The sequence below is a fragment of the Paroedura picta genome, chromosome 8, assembly GCF_049243985.1.
Source record: "Paroedura picta isolate Pp20150507F chromosome 8, Ppicta_v3.0, whole genome shotgun sequence".
Classification (NCBI taxonomy): Eukaryota; Metazoa; Chordata; class Lepidosauria; order Squamata; family Gekkonidae; genus Paroedura; species Paroedura picta.
Window position 1 is genome coordinate 37,621,468 of NC_135376.1, and position 14,000 is coordinate 37,635,467.

Below are 14,000 nucleotides of genomic sequence, written 5' to 3' on the forward strand. Positions count from 1 at the left end.
TCCAAAGGTGTCCACAGGCTCAAAAAGGTTGGGGAACCTTGTCTAACAGTACATAATCAATCAGTGGAACATCACGCATGCATATCCAAGTGAGCATTCACTGAAGTCCAAGAGAATGGTAGGTGCTCAGTGCTGCAGCTGAGTCAGCGCATAACTCTTGATTTAAAGCCTTTTATAGTCTTACAAATTATACTACAGCACATTTACACATGTGCTATAGAAGCGTTATCATTAATAATTGAAATTGCTTTTGTCAAAATAAATGAACAATGTACTTTTCCCAGATGTAGTGCCTTAAAAATATGCAGACCGAGGAACTGTCGGGAGCTTGTAAACAGTGTGAGCATATTAGCTGCATTGTCGGCTCCCCCTTTCCCCCCATCCATGATTAAATGTTCCCTTCTGCCCCTTGCAAAATTGAACAAATAAGTGTTAACACAGCATCAACAAGATCTTAAGATAAAAAGCTTACAAATAATGAAATTCAGTTGGCTAAGGTTGGCATGATGTTAATTAATGGGTGACAAAAGTCTTTTCTATTTTAAAATTCTTCTTTAAAAAAAAATCTTTAGGCTGCTTTTTCCTTTTCCTGTGCTGTTAATTCACTTCACTGGCTCCGTGCAGTCTTTTGTACTAGGTGTACTAGGTGTAGCTATGGTGCTCTCGTAGAGGTGCTGGGATCCTGCATTATTTCCAGTGAACTGTTGTGCTTGTAGATGCTTATCTGGGCAACCCAGATATTTTTGAGTTAAGGTTGCTGCTTATTTTGCCTTTACTGTTTTTAAAAGGATCTCTCTGTTTTTTAATTAGAGTTGTCAGGTCCCTCATAGCTGCCAGTGGGGGATGGGTGGTACACATTCAGGGAGTGGGGAGGAAGTCTAAAAATTAATGAGATGCATTAACATCACCCAGAAGTGACATTGGGGGCAATGTTCTGACTTTTGGGCAAAAACTCTATGGTAGAATTAGCTTCATACCATAGAGTTTTGCCCCCAAAACAGTTTCACTTCCCAATGTGCCTGTGTCAGCATGTCACTTATACTTCCTGCTTCCTCCCTCTCCATGCCTAGTAAGTTTCCCCAGTTCTTGAGAGCCTGAAAATGGGAGGAGAGACTGGGGGGCATTTCCCACGGCTTAAAAATAGCACAATGGTTGCTGATTGAAAACGCTACTAATTTGCCATAACGCACGACGTCGTTAACGATCTGCAACAATCCTGAAACCGACCCGCCAAAAGCGCTTCGTTGTAGCGCTTTTAGGGGAATCCAGAAAACTGGATTCACCCTCCGGATAGCGATACACTCCTGCAACCAATCTGCAACAGTAGCGCTAAAGACCTGTGCGTTACCATTGTTGCGGGTTCTTCAAAGTCCCTCCTCCCGAGCCTGTCCTCGAAACTTCCGGCGAACTGTTCGCCATTTTTTTTTTCTCCGAGCGAGCGGGGATCTACGAGGCAACGGGACAGCGACTGGCTTTCAAGCACGATCACTTTAGGAAATTCTGCCCGGACACCACAAGAGTTTTTCACAAGCACAGTGGCACACACCGTCACGTTCCCTAAATTTGGCCAAAGCTTAAAACCCCGTCTACCATCGGCCAGTCCTAGCGGAGTCAACGTACAGGGAGCATTTTAAAAAATTCTCCTCTGAGCGTGCCAACGAACATTCGCCGCTCGCAGTCTCCTGCTTAGCTTAGAGGGGTTCAATAGACATGATTCGTGGTGATATCATGAGGGGCGGCTTATGTGTAGTGGGTCTTTGTGTGGTTCCCGGTGCGTGCTTGTGCTTGGGTGCGGACAACCCCTTCCATTGGCGGCTAGACCTCCGGCAAGCGGAGTTGCCGTCCCCCGTTCATTTTAAAAAATTTTCCTCTGAGCGTGCCAACGAACGGTCGCCGCTCGCAGTCTCCTGCTTAGCTTAGAGGGGTTCAATAGACATGATTCGTGGTGATATCATGAGGGGCGGCTTATGTGTAGTGGGTCTTTGTGTGGTTCCCGGTGCGTGCTTGTGCTTGGGTGCGGACAACCCCTTCCATTGGCAGCTATACCTCCGGCAAGCGGAGTCGCCGTCCCCCGTTCATTTTAAAAAACATTCCTCTGAGCGTGCCAACGAACGTACGCCAGTAACATGTCATGTTTGGTTGATTTATGCTGTGGCTGGTGAATATTATTGGGGAACTGCCGAGTACTGCCGCACTTGCTCTCGGTTGAACACCGGCATGCGTTTGTGTAATGGCGGACATTTTCCTAAAATGGCTCCCGCTGCATGTTCAAACTGCTCTTCTCTCGTGTAAACGAATCAGCGCATGCGTTAAGTCAAACAACAAGGGCGCCAATCTGGCCATTAGGAGCAGATCCTGTTCCCGCGCGAGGAGTTTTGAACGTGACATGTGACCTAATGTGGCCAATGCGCGTGTCCCCTACTGCCCTCTACCAATCAGGAGCCGGCTAGTCCCTTTGTCTTTGTGTGCGGGAAGGTATATGATCCGTTGCACCCTGCACCTTCCACCACCATTTTGCTCAGCTACCAGCGAAAGCAACATGGAATCGTCTTCTCAAGCCTCGTCCGTCCCTGCAACCGGCCGTGGCCCAACTTGGAGGGACGCGGAGATCAGGGACCTGATCGGGATTTTCTCGGAGGAGAAAATCCAGGACGCGTTCCAGTCCTCCCACAGGAATAGGGAGGTATTCGAACAAGTGGCCATTAAGATGCGCGCCCTGGGCCACAACAGGACCGGCCTTGAATGCCGGTCGAAGACCAAGACAATGAGGGCAGAGTATATGCGTGCCGTGAACCATAATAAGGGTTCCGGCAACGAGAAGGTTACCTGCCCCTACTTCGAGGAGCAGCGCCAGCTGTATGGAGACGGGGAAGGATCCGGCAGGCCGAAGCGCGTCGGCCGGAGCCTTAAGGTGGTTCGGAAGCCGGCTGCCCCGGTCGAGGAACCACCCGCTGAGGAGGATCCCGGCGAGGGCACCTCGTCCAGCTTTCGCCCTCCACCCCCCGTCCAGCAACGAGCCGCGGAATCGGTAACGCTGGACCTCATCGCCATCGTTCCTGGGGAGCCAGAGGAGGCTCCTGAGCAAACGCCCCTTGCCTCCGGTAAGTGATTTTATTTTTATTTTATATTTCCTTTTGAGCAAATGTGTGTTCTGACGTTTGGCCATCGTTTTCTCGTCAGTTCGTTGCAACGCATAAGATGGTAGGCTGTGGAGTGCTTGCTGTGTTTACTATTTGAAACGGTTTTAATTTTATAATTTAATTTTAATTTTTAAAAGATTTTAAAAGATGGTAGGCTGTGGAGTGCTTGCTGTGTTTACTATTTGAAACGGTTTTAATTTTATAATTTAATTTTAATTTTTAAAAGATTTTAAAAGATGGTAGGCTGTGGAGTGCTTGCTGTGTTTACTATTTGAAACGGTTTTAATTTTATAATTTAATTTTAATTTTTAAAAGATTTTAAAAGATGGTTGGCTGTGGAGTGCTTGATGTGGTTAGTATTTGAAACGGTCATGTTTAACCAACAGCCCCAAAATATTTGCTGCATGCCTCGCCCATAGGCCTTCTGCAGTACTTTGGCTCACTACTTTGGGAGCTTGCTTTGTGGTTCATGGTGTATGCTTGCTCATTTTTCACTATTTTCTGCTCTTGTCCACAGAGACACAGTTGCCAGGGACGGGGCCCCTCGAGTCTCCAGCAGCACCTGACGTGGATAGTGATTCGGGGGCATCAACTAACATTGGTAAGTATTAGTTAAAATAGGGGGGGGGCTGTTTTGACTGCTTTGTGCTTTTCTGTTTGTGCAGGGCAGCAGCACTGCTAAGAGAAAGAAGAGAGTCCCTCTGCGTTGCTGGTGTAGCCTTTGAAGCTGGCTTTGCCACCCTTTGGTCCTAGATCTGTTTTTTTTCCTTTTTTTGCAGATTTCATACCCGGAACACAGGAGGAGGAACAGCCTGGGTTGCTTGGACCTCCTGCACGGCGCAGGCGGATACAGATTCAAGATGGTGAGCGTGCATGACCTGTTCCTTTCGAGCCATAGCTGCAGGACAATGTCGCTAGGCACTAACCATGTGCTCCCTTTTAATTGTTGAGAGTCCTGCTGTGAAAGTAGGCAAAAGTAAAAGCACACCATGGGCAAACAAACAATAGCCATGTGCTCGCCGGGGATTGTTTAAATTCTTGGCAGGAAAACACGGGGACAAAAAAGAACACCATGTCCACCATGGTGTGTTTTGACTTTATTGATGTCACTAACAGTTTTGTTTCTCATTTTTTGCCAACAGAGGTTCTTTCAGATGAGGAGGAGGAACCACCCCTGGCTCCAGGCAGCCCACCACCTAGAGGTGCGCTCCCAGCAGAGGAGAGGCTTACGAGGGAACGCGGCAGGCTGAGGCGCGTCTCCGTCTTGACAAGCGTGGGAGAGAGGCTCCTTGAGCACTGCTATGAGGAGTCACGGCGTGCCGCTGCCGCTGACCAAGCCATGCTCACACTCATTGCCCAGGAGGGGAGAAAATTGAGGGCAGTCCTTAGAGAGACAAACCAAATCCTACGCGAAGGCGTGGAGGAGGTGCGACTGATAAGGAGACTCATGGAGAGGGCTGTAGTGGTCATGGAAAGGGCCTACCCTCCACAAATCGCCCCCGCCCCCCCACCACCACCCCCACCACCACCCACACCAACACCACCACTTCCAGCACCCACCCCACCGACTCCCTCTCAGAATGCCTCCACCCAAACACGAAGGAGGACTATTCTCGGAAAGAGGAAAATAAAACCAGCAGACAAGTACTCCCCCTCCTAGTTTTGCCCACTTTTTCTATTTCATGTTATCTGTGTTTTGTTGTTTGTTGAATAAAGTTTATATTTTTGACTCTGTCTCTGTGTACCCTACTGTAGAATCTGCAAGGCCGAAAGCGGCCTCTCTAGTGATTGTCTATATTGTGGTACTGCTGTGTGGGTTGGAGGTTGGAGGGGTGTTAGTTCAAGGAGTTTTAGGAGTGTGGTGTGGGGTTAAATATGTGCGAGTTTAAGAAGTCACACTGGAGTCTTGTTATAAAATTTGCAATAACATTTTATTTTAAAAAACATTTTAACAGGGGAAAAACATTAGGGAATGAAACTTGGAGCCCCACCAGCACCACCACCCCCCACCCCCCTGGAAAACCTATTTTTTTTAACAAAACTATACATTTAACAGGGGAAAAACATTAGGGAATGAAACTTGGAGCCCCCCCCCAACCCCTACCCCAAAACACAAACAGGAAACAAAACTCAGGTCCCACTGCTCCCCTGCCCAGCCCCTTCCATCTCCCTCACTCTCCTGCTCAACCTTCCCACGGACCCCCGGACTTTGCGGCGGAAGAGGTCCTCATCCTCCTTCTTCTTAACTGTGTGGGGAGGGAGAAAAAGTACACATTAGTGCCACACATATTTTCAAATTTCTTTAGTTTACATGCATACACTTTTAAGTGGCCTTAGCCACAGTGTGAGAAGAGTTGGGCAGTGGGGAACATAACCTACGTTCTTCCGCCTCCCTCTGTTGCCTTTGCTGCTCAATCTCCCCTTTCAGCTCTGCCACTTGAGCCTCCAGGGAAGTAACTCTGGCCTCCATCGCACGCAGCCTTGCCTCCACAGTTTCAGCTATAGAAATCAAACAAAGAATTTAATAACACTTCAAATGGGAGCATCACAGCAGGCTCCCATATGGCTCCATGGGGGTACACACACATGGGTCTCCCGCACAGGCATAAAACTCTCACCTGCAGCCTGTCCCGAGGTGGAAGGTCCCTCTTCCTCCCCCTCCTCACGCTCAGGTGCTGTTGCCAGCTTGGATGGTGATTGTGTGGCTGGGCAAAGAAAAAGACAAATCATAATTAAAAGCACACAAAACAGAGATGAAACACAGCTGGTGGACACACCACAGTTAGAGTCTAAGCGCATAACCAAAGTGGTTCTACAGTACTGGCTGGCTAAGTCTGAGGGGGTTGACAGCATCTAAATACTTTCTCGAATTTCATTGGGGACAGTAGGGGAAAGAGGCAGCTAGTCATTCCATGCATGTTTAAGGGTAAAACACAACGAGGGCAGCACTCACCCATATGCCTCCTCATGTCCAGGGGGGGCTTCCCAGCCTTCTCCCATATTTTTACCATCTGGTCGTGGAAGACCGTCCTCCCACTTGGCTGCGGGATCCCCCCCCACTGTTCCAGACTGTTTAGGAAGTCCAGCTTAAGGCGCTTGAATTTTGTCCGGACCTGCTCCCAGGTCCGGACGTAGCCCCTTTCCCTCAGCTTTGAAGCCAACACCAGGTAAGCACCCTTGGTGTGGCAGTGGGTGCTGGCCATAAGGCGGCCAACACTTTTCGATTGGAGCACAAGCTCCAGAAGTGCCTCAGCCTCGGCGCGCTGCCAGAAGGAGCCCTTCCGTGGCTTCGGCATCTTCGGAATGACGGTTAGGGAACGAACGTGCGTTGCTCCGATAGACCACCCCGTTTTTTAAATGTATCAAAGCTGCCCACCAATAAAATTATTCATTGGAACATAAGTGGATTGATCCTCCGGTTTGACAGGGGTCGCCAATACTTCCTGGCTACCCGCCTCCCCGAACTTTCCCCATTCAGCGCTTCCGTATTGTGTTTGTCAATTTCAGTTGGGAGTTAGCATTTAGGGCTGTCAAAGTGCTTTTGGACCAGAGAATCCCCGTTTTTTTGCTGGCAAAGTACACAAACCGCACAAGACAAGGTTAAACAAATAACACAAAACTTTATTCACCAACAAGAGAGTGGGAAAAACAATTAAACACGCCTCCTGTTTCTGTAGATGTGGGTGGCTATGGCGTCCCGAACCTTGCACCCCTCTGCATAGATTCTTCTTCTCCTTGCTTCAGGGATGTCTTGTGTGTCCTCAAGGACAACAGGATCAGGTTCATCCACAGGGAAGGGGATGTTATGTCCCTTGTCCTCGCATATGTTGTGCAAAATGACACACGCGATGATCAGCGGAGTCACATTGTCTATATGCACGTGTAGTCGGGACATCAGGCAACGGAACCGGGACTTCAAACGTCCAAAGGCACGCTCCACTACATTCCTTGCCCGGGAGTGAGTGAGGTTGTAGTGGCTATGCACGTCTGTCCTTGGCCGCTTGTAGGGAGTCATGAGCCAGCGTCGTATTGGGTAGGCTCCGTCCCCGAGCACCAACGGCGGCACACGCACGCCCTCAATGGTGGCGGTGGGGTTTCCTGGAACAAAGACCCCTTCGTCCATGGCTTTCCTGAGGTTGGATTCCCTGAAAACAAGGGCATCATGCCTCCTGCCACTCCACCCCACCTCGGCATCGATAAACCGGCCGGAGAAGTCCACTGTTCCTTGCAGGAGAACAGAGCAAAAGTCCTTCCTGTTCCCGTACTCTTTTATGCTTCCCCCGGGGGCACGGATAGGGATGTGGCTTCCATCGACGGCCGCAAAACAATGCGGGAATCCAAGCCTGGCAAACCCGTCCATACTCTGAATAAGGGAAAGAAAAGAATATAAGCCATTGCATGTCAGCGTGGGGTGTATCGCGTCTTCGTTGCTGACCTGTCAAACAAGAAAAAAAATTTAAAGGGCAAAGGGGATAGAATGACACTCACCGCTCCAAGCCGGTCTCCGAGGCACACGACTTTGCTGAACAATTCCGCCTCCATGGCGAGGCAGAACTCCTTAAGGATATCGCCAACCGTAGTGACTCCGAGTCCGAATTGCTGGGCTACTGTCCGGAAGTACTGAGGGGTGGCCAAGTACCACAATGCGGCAGCCACCCTTTTTTCAACTGGAACGGGGCGCCGCATGCCAGTGACTTGCCTCTCCATGCGTCCACGTAGAGCCTCCACGAGTTCAAAAAATGTCCCCCTCGACATCCTGAAGTTGGCAATCCAGTGGTCATCATCCCAGCGAGTCCACACAAAATTCTCCCACCAGTCAGAGGATCGTTCGTCCACCCAGAACTGTCTGGGGAACCGGACCTCTGCCAGTGCTTGCCAGCGTTTCTTGGCCGCCATGGTTACCCTTACAGAACGTCTTCTGCTGCTGGTCAGCGTTCCGGGCACCCGTTCTCGGTACTCCGCGATAGCAGACGTCCGACGCGACAAGGCGGTATTCATGCGCTGGAGCACCGCGAGCATGTAAGCCAGCAATTGAAAAATAAGCCTCTCCATTGCAACGTTGACCTGTGCTGCGGGCAGTAGGCTACGCAAACAAAAGAGTGAGGCCGACCGCGTGTCTGCCCAGGTGCATATAAGCAGGTAACCTGTGGGCGTGTACTGTGGGCGGGGATTAACCAATCAAACATGTCAATGCATCTGGTTCCTAGAAAACAATAGAAAACACGTTCCAAGGGCGCCAATGATCGGACGATAACGCGTTGCTACGGGGTTTCCTGGGTTTTTTAAAAAAAAAGGGGACCCCGACAAGTTCGGCTTTAGGGTCGAGGTCAAAGGTGTGCCTGCAGTTTGATTGACGGGCACGGGAGGCCAGAAGCGCTAAAAAGGGACCTCCTTTGTAGCGATAAGACGGAGAACCGGAAGCCTGTGGGTTACGAAAGTGGCGAGAAGTGAAAGTGCCAAATTCCGCAAAAACCGCAGCTGTGCGTTACGGGCACGGCTAGTTACATTTCGCTACTTGAAGTAGCGCTTTCACAAACGGCAACCAAATAGCAACTTTGAGCTCTGTGCGAAATGGCCCTGGGAACTGGCAACCCTAGCTTATGCTTAATTCTTAATATCTTTATCAGGTTTCTTTTTACCATGTTTGCTGCTGTTCATTTTGTTTTGCCGTTTTAATTATACGGGCTTATCTTTGTGAGCTGTCTTGTAGGGCGGATGGGCAAAAGCATTTATAAAGACATAAAAAATAATATCTGGACTTTTCAGATTAAGCTAAGAATTTCCAGTTCTGACCACTGGGGTTTTCAGATGTTACAGCGACATGTAACAACCACACGTAATGGAAGTGTGTACTATCCATGATCGGCCCAATATGTGTGCTTGCTATGTTATGTGAATATGGCAGTGCTTGTTTTTACCATGCATAGCTTTGGTACATATGAACTCACTGAGATTTTTTTCAGGGCTTCCATTCATGTGTACTAAGGCTGTGCCTTACAGTGTAAATAAATATATGTGTTACCTCTGTTTACACAACACAATGATTTCACATATCTGGAGGATTGTGAGTAATGCACAGTTGGTGGGCTCTTGGTTGATGTGCAAGGCTTTAACATCTAAAAAGCTATGTCCAGTGTAAATATTTGTTTAGATATTTAAAATATTTGCATCAGACCCTTTCCTCTTTAGCCCAATATGTTAGTAATCCCTAGTGAAACCAGTGAGTAGGTGTTCTCTAATGAATTTAACATGGGGCACATTAAGGCATGAGAAGTAGGACCTGGTAAACAAAAGTCTTTCAGTTGACTTCATCACCTAACACTGTGGCTTTGTGCTTTTTGAAATGCCACCCAAAAGTTCCTTAAATTAACGACACATGCTGGTAAATAAAGGAACTGTAGAAATCCTTGGTTGGACATTTCATGTTTTACACATGAACAAGCATTTGTGGTGGACCAAGTTGAGAGGCAATTTAATTTACTTATAACTCAAGGCAGATTTGATCCTGTTTTTCTAAGAGGGACAGGCTGATTTAATTAACCCACCATGACACCAAGGGCAGGACCCCTTTTTCCTTTTTACATCTCTGATAAATATGTACCATAGCCTGTAGGGGACAAAGCCAGTTGCTCTCAAATTTATGTTTATCTTATGAGTTTCTCTGTATATATTTTCAAAATATGGAAACAAAAAAGCCATGAATGAGTACTGTTTGCAATTATCTGTAGGAATAGCTCTTGGTTCCAAACTTGTAAATAGCTCCTGGTAATCAGCTTAGCCTTAAAATAGCAAGAATCACATCTAACACAGATGTAGTTCTAAGTTATATGTTTCAAATGGCAAGTTTTCCATGGCATAAAAATAGAGTGTCACGTATAATGTGTTTTTAAACTGCTGTAGGTCTCAGGTGGCAGCTGTCCAAAGGACCACACATAGCAGGAGATCACTGCATACAGTTACCCAAATATAGCAGTAGGCCTTCTTTCTTTGCCTCCTCATTATTTACATGAAGGCGTTATTCTGGGAGTGGTTTTGTATGGTGGTCAAACTGCTAAACCTAAATTGACCAGTGGGCTAGTCAAAAGTATAATTTCTTCTCTCTTTCACTCATATGCACACATTCTCTTAGCTCATACACACACAAAAACATACCCCAGCCATTCTTCTCCAATAGTACCAGCTTGGTTTCGTCATGTGCAGAAGAAGCAGTAGCTTGTGCAAAAAAATAAAGGCGCACTCTTCCTGACCCAGATTACTTTCCTTTCACCCTAGCTTCCCTTCTGCCATACCTCTGTATCCAGGCTGCTGACAGTGGGAAACTGAGGGGGGAATTTAGGGGCCCCAAATCAGCTGGGGAGCCTCAGAAGCAAGGTTGTGCTCCACCCAGCCAGATGTCTTTACATTTATTTTAATGTAATTCTGGGTGCAGTCACTAGGGGTGCCAGGGAATCTGAGAACAGTAAAAAGTGCTCTACTATCAGCTACACTTGCCTTTCATGATAAGCCTATCAACAAAGCCAGTACTGGAGCAAGACAAGTCAACACACTGATGGTTGATAGGTGATTTTCTACAACAGCGTAGCCCTTCTCTGTTCCTTTCATTGCTCAGCCAGGTCTTGCAAAGTGGTAGTAAGATGGTAAGGGTTTTGCAGCAAGATAAAACAATTTCCAATCTGCCTCAGTTTCCCTCCATCTTTCCCATACTTTTCTCATTAATGTATCTCTCCTTCCACTTAGTTTTTCCACATCCCCCCTTTATTTTCAAGTCTTGGTCTCAAGTCTTTCTCATCCTTATCTCAAGTCTTTCTCATCCAGTAGCAAACCTTTGTTAATGTTATGAAGAGAAGGGGGGGGGGTAATATTTCCCCATGGTCCAACAAAGCAGTAAAAAGATACTCCTCCTCCACCCTTTACATGCAGGGTGATGGAACCTTCTGTTTTAGTGGCTATGTACGTGAGACGCAAGTAGCACTTCCACTTCAGGCACTGGGTGGTTATTATTGTGTTCATGGGAGATCTAATAGCCCTTTGTAATGGCCACTTTGCTATATTTATTGATTGGTTTGGAGATTTCTAGACTGCCCCTCTCAGTAGAATTGGCAAATGACATAATCCTTTTAAAGTCCTTAAAAATTAGTTTTATGACAAATACTATACCCAGTCTTTCTCCCCAAAGGGAAACCAATGCTTAATTGTTCTCCTGTCCTCCATCTTATGCTTCACAACCACCATGTGGGGGTAGGTTTGGCATTCAAATTTGGCACGGGAACTCCCACAATCTTCCTGATTGGCCAGTGTTGGGCCTCCTGCTTGCCAGTGTGGCATAGTGGTCAAAGTGTCTCAGTAGGATCTGAGAAACTGCCACAGAACCTTGCTGGGTGACTTTGGGCCTGACGCATGTTCTCAGCTTAACCTACCTGGCAGAGTTGCTGGGAGGGTAAAATGGAAGACAGAAAAATGATGTAAGTGGCTTTGGATCCCCATTAGGCAAGCCAACCTCCAGGTGGCACCCGGACATTTCCTGCTATTACAGATGATCTCCAGATGACCAGAATCATTTTCCCTGGAGAAAATGGCCACTTTGGAGGGAAGACTCTCTGGAATTACAATCTGCTGAAATTCCTCCCCTCTCCAGGGCTCCACCCCACCAAATCTCCAGGCATTTCCCAATCTGGAGCTGGCAACCCTATTAGGGAGAAAGATGGGATATAAATAAAGCAAATAAGTAACAGATTTTTTTATTTCTATAGATATGTGGTAACAGCATATCAAGTGATTTGTTTCGTTGTAGTATTTGGTTTGGATTAGGATCCTGTGGAGGGGCACGTAGAATCTCTGTTCAGGAGCCCACGGCAGCTCTTGGCAGCCCTAGAGGGCATGCCACAAATCCATAGTGGGGACAATTTTATAGAGCTTCGGATAGCCAGGAGAGGATGATTTAGCCATGCAGCTGGAAAGTCCTTCCTATGCAATGAGAGCAACGCAAAATAGAAAAGGAATGAATCATGTCCAGAGATCTGTAGTATTCATCCCAGTATGAAGAGTTTAACAACTGCACATGGTAGATACAACAAGAGGGTTATACCTTCCTCTATAAGGTGACCAGATTTTAACATTGGTAAAGCGGGACACCATTGACTGGGGGGGCGGTCCTTGATTAAAAAATTGGTGTATATGGAGCAACAAAAAGTTTCATAGAATGCAAAAATAGTATTGTAATATATATTTATATATATTTTAATTTCAACAGAAGTACAATTTGCCAGGTACCCCCGGATGTCCCTCCAAAAGTGGGACAATCTGGTCACCTTACCTTAGGACCAACTAAAACAGCACAAAGTCTTCAGGCTCACCTAGCCTCTCTTTCAGGCCACAGGAAGTGGGGGAGGAAGAGATATAATGGGAAATAATGACCGAGTTCCTGTCTGCAGTTTGTAAGATGAGACGGGAGATATTTCATGCAGAGCTAATTATATTGTACTCGTTGTGCCCCCGCCCTCCCCCAAATCTCAGTTTGCAGCAACAGTTACTAGGAAGCCCCATTTCTTCCTGTTCACATGCCTTCTTCAGTACTGTTGCTTTTACTGCCATGCGAGTTTAATCAGTCCATTGACTGACTACGGTTCATTGTGTTGATTTCTTAAATTGACAGCCTTCCTAAAAAGCCAGCTTGGCCGGATTGCTCTGAAGCAAGGGCTGTCTCAGAGGTGATTTCTGGCGGTTTTGGCAGGGCTGCCTGCTGCAACTGGCATCTGACAAGTCCCGCAGCCTTAGCCTCGCGATCTCTCATAGCGGAGTGTGGTGCTGTGGTGCCGCATTCGGAGCAAGCAGGCAGGAGTTGGCGTGAAATGAAAGGGTATAAAATCATTAAAAAGTTGTTTTAAAAGAAATGTAATTGTGAGAAATCAGAAGTGCCTTCCCAGAGTTCCAATTAAATCCTAGCCAATCAGTACCCACACTCACTTCGCCTATTCTGTTGGAAAAATAATGAGAGAGATGAAAGAGGCCCGGGTGAGTGAAGTCCTTTGCTGCCCTTTGAAGATGGGGAAATGGCAAACATTGCCTGGGAGAGGCTGTACTTATCTGACAGCTGTTTCTGACTCTTTAAGGTACCGGGAAGCTTGGCAGGAGGATCTTGGCTGCTTGCTTTGAGGACTCCTCGAAATAAAGGCAGTCTTGGTAGATAAGTAGACAGTAGTGCATCTTGGTTCACAAAGTTACATTGATAGAAAACTCAGGCTTTGTAAAGAGTTCTAACCGAATAGGACTGGCTTGGCAGGAGATAGGGCTTCTTACCTAATTGTTATGTCATCCTCAAAACCTCTGATCCACTCTGTTGTCATCAGTGGTACAGATGTAAAGGACAGAGGGAAGGAGGGGGGGAAGTAGGAGGAAACCAGGTGTGGGATGCTATTTATCCCAACAACTAGCAAGAAAGCCCATTGCAAGCAGGGATGCAATGGGTGCTAGGACCCAGGGGACACCGAGAGGTGCAGATCTTTCTCTGTGTGTCTTTCTCTCCCTCTCCCTGTGTGTCTTGGTGTGCCTCACAGCAGAAGGCATAGCAGGTAATTAGGAGAGCTTGTGTGCAGTTTGTGTGCAGTTTGTAGGAGGGCTGGTGTGCAGTTTGGGGCATCTCTGTCTCTCTCTCCCTCGCAGCAGGGGCCTGCTCTTTCTTATCTCTGTCAGCAGCTTGGGGCACCTCATTCTACGTCTCTCTCTGCCTCCCTCGCAGCAGGAGCGATAGGAGGGAATGAGGGCTCTTATTGGGTCTTGCAGGGCTCTTTGTCTGTGGTGTGTCTGAGAGGAACGTGGCTAACGTCCAGGGAGGGAGGGTGGAAGCTGTAGGGGCAGGGCCAA

At 47.5% G+C, this 14,000-nt stretch overlaps 2 protein-coding genes across 5 annotated transcripts in view; both read left to right on the forward strand.

The window, feature by feature from the left end:
- EPHB1 (EPH receptor B1) overlaps positions 1-14,000 on the forward strand; it is a 416,704-nt gene that overhangs the window by 253,877 nt on the left and 148,827 nt on the right. The window lies entirely within an intron of this gene.
- On the forward strand, positions 886-4,869 carry LOC143843295 (uncharacterized). The gene is made up of 4 exons (XM_077349126.1): positions 886-3,101; positions 3,658-3,741; positions 3,920-4,003; positions 4,283-4,869. Exons 1-4 carry the CDS (start codon positions 2,480-2,482, stop codon positions 4,798-4,800), a joined length of 1,308 nt encoding a protein of 435 aa, XP_077205241.1. The 5' UTR covers positions 886-2,479; the 3' UTR covers positions 4,801-4,869.

What these genes read in the sequence shown, in the direction of transcription:
- LOC143843295 (XM_077349126.1), top strand. Translation starts at nt 2,480, where the DNA reads ATGATCCGTTGCACCCTGCACCTTCCACCACCATTTTGCTCAGCTACC. An exon ending in GCAAACGCCCCTTGCCTCCG is followed by an intron (nt 3,102 to 3,657) that starts GTAAGTGATTTT and finishes TCTTGTCCACAG; the next exon opens with AGACACAGTTGCCAGGGACG. An exon ending in GCGGATACAGATTCAAGATG is followed by an intron (nt 4,004 to 4,282) that starts GTGAGCGTGCAT and finishes TTTTGCCAACAG; the next exon opens with AGGTTCTTTCAGATGAGGAG.